This window comes from Apaloderma vittatum, unplaced genomic scaffold (genome assembly GCF_000703405.1).
Source record: "Apaloderma vittatum isolate BGI_N311 unplaced genomic scaffold, ASM70340v1 scaffold20697, whole genome shotgun sequence".
Classification (NCBI taxonomy): Eukaryota; Metazoa; Chordata; class Aves; order Trogoniformes; family Trogonidae; genus Apaloderma; species Apaloderma vittatum.
In genome coordinates, this window is record NW_009726952.1 from 16,337 (window position 1) to 25,417 (window position 9,081).

Genomic DNA, 9,081 nt, shown 5'->3' on the forward strand with positions numbered 1-9,081 from the left:
TGTCTCAGAGTGGATATCCTCAGCATGAGCAATAAAACCAGAAGATTTGGGAGTATCTCTGTGGCGTTTCATCTTCTGGGGCCTTTTTTCATTTCCTTCAATTGGGAGAGGTGTAAATGGGACCCTGTTTCACTCTGTGCTCATGCAGCAGCCTTGCAATGCAATATTTAGGGTAGTGCATCACTCAAGAACATCCTGACAGCTGCCAGGGGCAGATTTTGGCTCCAGCTGGGCCACATACTGCCCCTCTTCACCTGAGGGAATTTCACCTGGGTGCTGCGGGGAGGGTTTGTGGGTGCTGTGCTGCCTGATGAGCAATTCAAGCAGGGCTTTCTGTCCTGCAAGGGTGAGGGCTGGGACCTGAAGTGGGCTCAGCGCTGTGCTTGCCATCTCGTCTGATAGGAAAGCAATTACCATTCATTTTGATTTTAATGTAGCCATTTATGGAAAGAAAAAAAATAAAAAATGCTAATGCTTTCAATTTGTTTGGTGTAATTAAGTGATAATTCCCTCTGCCTGGGAGGGGAATGTGACTGCAGCGCAGAGGGGGGGTTGGTCAGCGCATTTTGACAGCTCCCAGCTCGGCGCAGCGCTGGCGTTGCATTCTAGGGAGATTCAGGTGATGCTGGAGAGATGGAGACAAATGGCGTTTCAGGCTGACCTTGATCTTTTATGCTCTTTAAAGAAATATAGCACATTATTTGTATGCCAAGGCAGCTGAATCCAGGCAGAGCTTTGCATTTACTGCTGCTGAAGTGGTGGCTCTCTAGACCTGCTGGTTCCTGCTCTCTGGGACCACAGCTGGGCTGAATTTGCAGGTCTTTGCTCTGCCTGTTCTCCTGAAGGATCTCCCAGTGCTCTGCAGAAATACTCAGCTGACTCCAAGTGCTTTGGATCACACTCTGTGCTGGTATGTTGAAAAAGAATTTTTAGGCAATTTTAGACAATTATCCTCGTGTGTTGAATAGCCTCAATGACAGCAGAGAAACTGTCTGGCAGCAGCCATGAGGTTCTCCTGTCAGACGTTTGAGTGATGCTGATTGTGTCTCATCCCAGGGCTGCACTTTATAGTTGAAGAAATTGAGGCATAGGGCAGGAAAATGACTTCTTGGAGGTCAGGATGCAAATCCGTCATGCTCCTGGAAGTAGGAACTGGCTCTGCTTTTCTCATTTGCTGGCCCGTGCTGAATTTGTCCACGGTAATGCATGAAAATTCACCTGGAAAGAAAATAAATTATTCATGAAAGCAATAGTCCAGAGCTGCTTAAACTGTCAAGGCAAGAACTGATCCAGTTGCGGCTGGTGATGCACATCAGACGACGGGGGATTGAGGGGAGGGCAGAGCAGCAGCTGGGGATCTACTCTGCTCTTTGCCTCTTTCTACTCAGCTGCTGGGAAGCTGCAAAGTGTGGCTTGACTTGCTGCTGCTTTCTCATTGTTGCTTTGTGTCCCTTTGTACTGCGGCCCCCACGGCGCTGGGGATGGGTGCAAGTGCCTGTGCTGGGTCCTGCTGCTGGAGGCTTACAGCCAAAGGGGTATTTATGGGTTTATTAAGCACATTCTTCATGCATAAGTGATGCTGAGCTGACTACTGAAATTTATTTGGGAGAATAAGTGAAAATCATCAGTCCTGCTTGGATCGATTGGTTTTCATGCCAGCTCAGACTTGTATGTGAAGTGATTTTGATGGATCTCGATCCAGTTGTCTGAGACCTGTTTCACTGATGTTTTTCCATCACCCTCCACTAATTCACACTTTCAGAGGAGATGCAGGAACTAAGATGACCATGGAAACTGATGTCCCCTTCAGAAGGGCTCTGCAGGCTGAGCCCCAAGGCAGGGATGGGGATTTTGTGGGAATGCTGCCGTGTACCTGTCTGAGATATCAGCAAATGCCCTGGTCCTGACTGTGGTCCCAAGGTCACCTCTGTCTCCCTGCCTACCTCATGAGCACAACAGGGGTGAATTTAGAGGGGAAATACGTGGCATCCCCAGTGTGCTACAAGCAGGATGAGTCTGGGGTACAGTAGCAGCAGCCTGTGTGCCTCTGCCCTGCGTGCAGCCCCGAGCTTCTCCCTTTCCAGGGAGATCGTCTTTGCTTGATGCTTTTGGGGACCACAGCATGAGGATCCCCCCTGGGATCAGCCAAAGTGAGAGGTGATGAAAAGCCGCTGTAGGTGGCTGTTGCTAAGCTACAGGCTCTGTCTGCTCGGGCTGGCAGAGCTGAAGGGCTGTGGTCAGACCTGGGGAGTAAGTGCTGCAGCAGGCAAAGGTGGTGGAGAAGACCTGTTCCTGGGTTGGGGAGTTTTTCAGAGCCCACTTGCTTACTCTCCGCTCCAGATGAAGCAGAGGGAAATGAGTCTGATTCTCCTTTTTGGGAGAAAGGAGTCCGTCCCCTTAAGAAACCCAACGGCCGTAACAGATAGTTGCTTTATCTGTGTGTATCTTAGATCGGAGAGAATATATTGGCTCTTTGCATTCCACTCCACGTCTGTACTACTGGATCAGAACAAAAAATAACCCCGAGCAGCAGATGTGCTGAGGCACTGGCCCTGGGCTGGGTGTTAGCCAGGAGGCAAGAAAGCGGGTCCAGGAGCCAACCTCAGCTCCGGCGACTTTTCAAACCGTGGTCCACAGAAAAGCAGAGCCAGCCAGCCCTGCTCTGCTGCCCCGGGCTCAGCTGGGACCTCAGCATCCATGGGGAAAACTCAGGAATCTGTGGATGGGGAGAAGAGGGAACAACACAGTCTTGGACCAGAGCAGTGCTCGGTATGCCTTCTTTGGAATTTTTTGGCAACTGCTCACTCCACCCTAGAGTCCTGTCTCCAAAAGTTTGTGCAGGCAGCATGTGCTGGGAGAGGCTGCAGTGTCTGCAGGGGTGAAGATAAATCTTTGGTTTAAAGGCAATTGTTAAACAACCCCAGTTACACAACGAAGGCGGAGATGCTCAGCGCAAATCGCACCTCGTTCCACTCTGCGAGCAAGCGAGCTGCTGCCTTTGTTCCCTTCTGTTTGCCCTCACTCTGTCCGCCTGCACTAATTAGTCTCATCTGCATGCTTAACAGCCATTCCAAGCCAGGAGATGAATAGAAGACCGCGGGTTTCCAGTGAGAGCTTGTTCCTCTCTTCCCTGGGCTCCTCTCTGGATCCCTTACAGCTCCTGGGTCAGGACTGGAGGGGCAAATGTTGGTTTTCACCTTTCCCAGCCAAGGGCTACTGGAGCGTGTCCTCCCCAGGGTCTGCAGGAGGATGTACGTGGCGGGCAGGAGGAGGAATCGAGTCAGAGAAAGAGGATGCAAGGAAAAGCTCCCCAAGCAGGCAGGAAAAACAGCCGGGCAAGTGAGCAGAGAGCTTGCAGCCTCCTCAGTTTGAATGCCGCTTGGGGGCGGGGATGCTCAGGAAACAGGATAACAAACTGACTCCAACCTCTCTTGCCTTTTATTTTTTTTCCCCTCTTTTGTTTTGTTTTATTTTTAGGATCGGCCTCTGCATGAGCTTCGGAGGCAGATCTGGAACTGCAGGATTAATGGAGACGCAATGAAAGGTGCGGGTGGCTGCGGGAGGATGCTCCCGTCCCTGCCCCGCTCCTGGCTGGCTCCAGCTCTCCCAGGGGGACGATGCTGTTTGTACTTTGTGTTTTTCTGTTAATTTTTTTTTCCCTGGCACTCCTCTGCTCTGTTTTGCAGTGTAGCCAGCCCCTTCCCTGGGCAGGGACCGATGTTGCCTGGCCCCGCCAGCCACCATGGAGCTTGCTAACACCAAAGATGCTCCCGTCCCTGCCCCGCTCCTGGCTGGCTCCAGCTCTCCCAGGGGGACGATGCTGTTTGTACTTTGTGTTTTTCTGTTAATTTTTTTTTCCCTGGCACTCCTCTGCTCTGTTTTGCAGTGTAGCCAGCCCCTTCCCTGGGCAGGGACCGATGTTGCCTGGCCCCGCCAGCCACCATGGAGCTTGCTAACACCAAAGACTTCCAGTGGAAAACCCTCGCCCCACTGCCGAGCCGCAGGGTCTACTCGACTTTAGTGGAAGCTGGCGGGCAGGGGTTTGGCATCGGGGGCTGCGATGACAATGGTGTCCCCATGGACTGCTTCGAGGTCTACTCCCCCGAGGCCGACCAGTGGACCTCGCTGCCCCCCATGCCCACGGCCCGGGCTGGGGTGGCCGTGACCACCTTGGGCAAGAGGATCATGGTCGTAGGAGGAGTCGGAGTGAATCAGATGCCGCTGAAGATAGTGGAGATGTACAACATAGACGAGGGCAAGTGGAAGAAGAGGAGCTCGCTGAGAGAAGCAGCCATGGGCATCTCGGTGACTGCAAAAGGTAAGGAGGGTTCTGTCCTTCCAGGGCAGGGAGGGATGCCTGTGGGATGGGGAGACGGGGGAAGGTTAATACCGGTTGGTGCCTCAGGCACAAAAGCTTTCTGAGCCATGGCTCAGGGTTATGTTATTCTCCAAACCTTTTCCATGCTTCTTGAAGTTGAATCCTGTGTATTTGCCATATCCCACCCACTACAGACAACTGTTCTGTAGGTAGGTGAGAGCAGATCAGCTCAGGGCTGCTCTGAATCATCAGCCCTGGAGCCACGAGGGGTCTGGGCTCTGCTGGTACCTGGGGATATTACAGATAGGCCCAAGCTTCAGGGTCTTATATCAAGCTTTTCCAGGATTTTGCAGCAAATTCAAGTCCTTGTGTGCTGCAGGTGCTGGAAAAAATAGGAATGGTGAGCACAGCCAGCCTGGGAAGACCTGGCTGAGACACGGAGCCAGAGGTGAAGGTCTCAGAGCCACAGAATAGGTTTGGTTTGAAGAGACATCTCTGGTCCAAACCCAGAACTAGCCAGGAGAGAGTCGGCTTCACCATCATGGGCTCAAATTCTTGTACAAAGAGGGGAATTCGCTGGTCTCATGGAGGGCTCCTGTGTTGCTCACCTCCGAAAGTGTAACCACTGCCGTAAATAGGGCTTGTTAAATGCCTGCCAGGCTCTACCTTATCAGCCCATCTCATTTTTTAGCTTCTAAGCAGAGATGTGGAGCATTGATTTCCTTTAGCGTGCTTTGAAGAGCTTGGAGCTGGGAGTTGTGTTCCCAAGCTGTGTGCCTGGGGTCAGCCAGCTCCCCGCTGTGCCTGGGATTATGAGTCTAATCTCCAGGCAGCTTCTTTGAAAGCTGCCTGGTTTGTTTGCTTAAGTGGGTTTAAAAGCTACCATCAAGGAATGTTTAAAAATAATGTTTACTGTCTTGGAGATGATTTTTCTCTCCGAGTATAAGCTTGCCTGACTGATACAGCAAGGTCAATTTGGTGCTAGGGCCAGGAATGGAAATAGCTGCCCAAATTCTTGCGGCGTGCGGGCTGGTCTTTGCTTTTTCAGCTTCCTCGTGGGGCTGCCCACAAAGGCAAGGCTGCTCTCGTGGCTCTGAATCTTGTCTGTGGAGTGAAGTGCTTGTTGAAGGAGATAAAGTGGGTGCTGCGCCGGTAGGAGTTTGGTTTGGAGATCCAAGTTTGCCATTAGCCAGAGATGGATATAACTGATATGGGTTTGGTGAGGAATAAGCAGCCTAAGTGTTTTATGTTGGCTCCTGTGCTTTCCTATGATAATTTTATGGGATTTTTATTTTTTTTTTTTTTGCTTCTTGCTCTGTGCAGACTACAGAGTCTATGCAGCTGGTGGGATGGGCTCTGACCTGCGGCCGCACAACTACCTGCAGCACTACGACATGCTCAAGGACATCTGGGTGTCGCTGGCGGCCATGCCCACACCCAGGTATGCTGCCACATCCTTCCTTCGAGGCACCAAGATCTACGTGCTGGGTAAGAAGCAGACGTGTCTCATCCTCCTCCTCCTCGGGCAGCACCTCCTTTGATCTGAGCACTCTGAAACCTCCCTGGAAGAGGCTTTTGGGAATGCTCCTCTCCATCCCTCCTTGCTTTCTCACACGTTCAGAAATACCAAGCTTGCAGCTGTAGGTTTTGAGTGGGGCTGGTGTTGGGTCTGGATTCACAGCTCTGTAGCAAGCACCCACGAGAGCTCCAGCACCCCTGAACTCCCTGGGAGCTCACAGGTCCCACAGCAGCTCTGTGCTGGGAGCTGAGGGTACAGCTGGTCTTTGCCTGCTCATTTTGTGGTCCTGCAACTGCATTAAAAGCCTATGGCCTCAGCTAGTGAGTGAAAATACTTCTATGCATTTTATATCAGCGAAGTACTGTGCAGCTTCACACAAGGGTCTGCTCTTGGCAGAGGAAAGACCTGCTGTGGCTGGGGAATGCTGGACCAAGCCTTTTGCAGGGGAACATTTCCATTAGTTTTGCCTTACAGAAGGGGAAACTAAGGCAGAGAAACGTTGCTGTTAGCTCCTGGCCAAATGGCATATCAGGATCAAAATGCAGGAGGGCTCGGAGTGCCAGACAGCCCTGGCTTTCTTTAGGGGTTACCGGAAAAGCCTCTTTGATCTATTTTGCAGTTTGCTTGCTGCTGGCGAACAGTTTGTGGGCCCAGTAGTGAGCACAGGTTCTGCCTTCAAAGGCACAGCGAGTGTCTGAGCTGAGAATAGCTGTATTCATCTGCATCTGATGGGTGGGAGAATAATACGCATCTTTGGCGGTGGTAGCAGCAGCTGCTCTGGCTCTCCTGCTCGGTCAGGAGCTCGGCAGCGAGGCTGGGGCTCGCCGGATTGCACTGGCGCTGAACTCATCTGAATTGCAAAAGCTCCCTGAGCGCTGATCCCTGCTCTGCTGTGAATTTGTCTTGATTAAACTGGCGCATACTAAACATCCTCCTGCGCCAGCGACCCGACGCGGAGGGAAGCGGAGGGCGTGATGCACTGAAAAATGAAGTGTTTTCATGACATGAACCTGCAGTTAAAGGAAAAGGAAGCGCATGGGTGAGAAGTTACTTGTCTCGATGGGCTCTTGTACAGGTGACTTGAGACCTGGGGACAATGTATCAGCTGGCAGCTCGTTCTCAGCCTGCCCCAGAAAGCTCCTCTGGTTCCTGCTGCTGTTGGCTTGGCGCTATGAGCTGAGCTGACCCTTATCTTTCCATCTTCCCTGCCCCAGGTGGAAGGCAGTCCAAGTACGCTGTCAATGCCTTCGAGGTCTTTGATACAGAGACCAGGTCGTGGACCAGGTTTCCCAACATCCCCAACAAAAGGGCCTTCTCCAGCTTCGTGCCCACGGAAGACAAACTCTTCAGCCTCGGAGGCCTGCGGCAGGGACGGCTCTACCGGCAGCCCAAGTTCATGAGGACCGTGGACATGTTTGACATGGAACAAGGTGGGAGCTTGTCCCAGCTCTGTCCTTCCTAGAGGAGCAGGGCAGGTGATACGCAAAGCTGGGCTTTGAGGCTTTGCTGTCCTTGCAGAGCACAGAGCTCTCATCTGCCTAGTCCTTGGTGCCTTAAGCCCAGCCTAGAGCAAGGCTGGCAGTCAGGATTAACAAGGCAGCAGAGGGGAAAATGATGGCCCTGAGGCAGCTGGGTCCAACAGCTGCTTCCTGGTGGTGAGGAAGCTGAGCCCTGTGTCATGGGGTTTTCTTACCCCAAGGTGCAGCAGCAGAACTGCCCTTTCCCCAGCAAGGAGGAAGTCAGGAGAGGCAGATGTTTTCACAGGGGTGGATGCTCTTGCAATGCCCAGTCTGTCCTCTCCTTTCCAGGTGGCTGGATGAAGATGGAGCGCTCCTTCTACCTGAAGAAAAGGCGAGCAGACTTTGTGGCTGGCTACCTGAAAGGCAGAGTCATCGTGGCTGGGGGACTAGGTGAGGCACGGGGGATATGGTAGCACTTCAGAAGCGTACGTGAGTCACCTTATCAACTGAGAGGGGAGAGATCCTAGCCCTGGCTGGCCTGAGGAAGCAGGGAAAACAAACCCCATCCAGGGATGCAGTCCAGAGCACAGACACCATCCCAGAGCAGATGAGGGATGCTTGCTGGTGCTTCCCAGGTGACCCAATGCCTCAATTTGTGCTTCCAGGAAATCAGCCGACCGTCCTGGAGTCCGCAGAGGCTTTCCACCCCGAGAAGAACAAGTGGGAGAGCCTGCCCCCCATGCCCACCCCGCGCTGCGCCTGCTCCAGCATCGTGGTCCGGAACTGCCTGCTGGCTGTCGGCGGGGTGAGCCAGGGCCTGAGCAGTGCCGTGGAGGCTCTGTGCCTCTCCGATTCCTAGCTGTCTCCTGCTCAGTGGAGGACCCTGCTCCTCGCTGCCTACAGCAGCAGCAGCGGTGGTGAGCAGCTCCCGGGACCACCACCCGAGCTGCCCTGATTGCCTTTCTCTGGAGCTATGATGGGTGAGAGCCTGCACAAGCGATGCTGTTCCTCTCCCTCGTGGGTGGTACCATTCCAGAACCGTGGAGGGAAGGACAACTTGGGCCAGGGGTTCCCTCCAGTCATCCTCTGAGCTCTACAAGGAGACCCAGATGAAGGAACTGCTCCCAGTGCTGGTGTGCCCTGCCTCCTGCCAGCAGAAGGACTCTGGAGATCAGAGTGTGGAAAGGTGTCTGCACCCACTGCCAAAGGTGGTGGGTTCAGAGGTGTGGGGACTGTCAGTGGTGGTTCAGGGAGAACTGTTGTGATAGTGTCTTTTTTGAGCATCTTGGGATCTACGCGTGTTTCCCTGCACAGATCCCCTTGGCTTACAACAAAGGAAACTCCTAACCTGCAGCCAGATTCAGGGGATCATTCTTTTTGCCTTCATAGCAAGGCTTTTCCTGCAAACCTGTAGCATTTGACTGTCACTTTGCCAGGAGCTGGCTGCCAATGCTCCTGAGAGGCATAAAGCCCCAGTGGCTGTTCTGGCTGGAGGGAAGACCTTAATTTTGGCATGGGACTAACAGATACTGCCTTTGCTGGGGTTCATGCACAGATGGCCTCAACCTACAATGTTCTAACCTGGTTTTTTAGCCTCCTCTTTGGTTTCCTTCTGTCCGGGCAGTTTGGAGGAAGCCTGTCTGAGCTGTCGGGTTACCATTCCAGCTTGTAGCAGTTGCACCATTAAAAACTGTCTTTGGAGAATCCCGCTCTGTACTACGGACTGTGTCAGAGCCGTGGATGTATGAAAAAGCGAGACCCCAGACGCCGAGGGGCAGAGGGAG

General features: G+C 52.9%; 1 protein-coding gene across 1 annotated transcript; it reads left to right on the forward strand.

The window, feature by feature from the left end:
• Positions 1-3,942: 3,942 nt before the first annotated feature.
• On the forward strand, positions 3,943-8,156 carry KLHDC8A (kelch domain containing 8A). Its single transcript, XM_009873495.1, has 5 exons — positions 3,943-4,318; positions 5,642-5,806; positions 7,052-7,267; positions 7,646-7,747; positions 7,963-8,156. Exons 1-5 carry the CDS (start codon positions 3,943-3,945, stop codon positions 8,154-8,156), a joined length of 1,053 nt encoding a protein of 350 aa, XP_009871797.1.
• Positions 8,157-9,081: the final 925 nt, after the last annotated feature.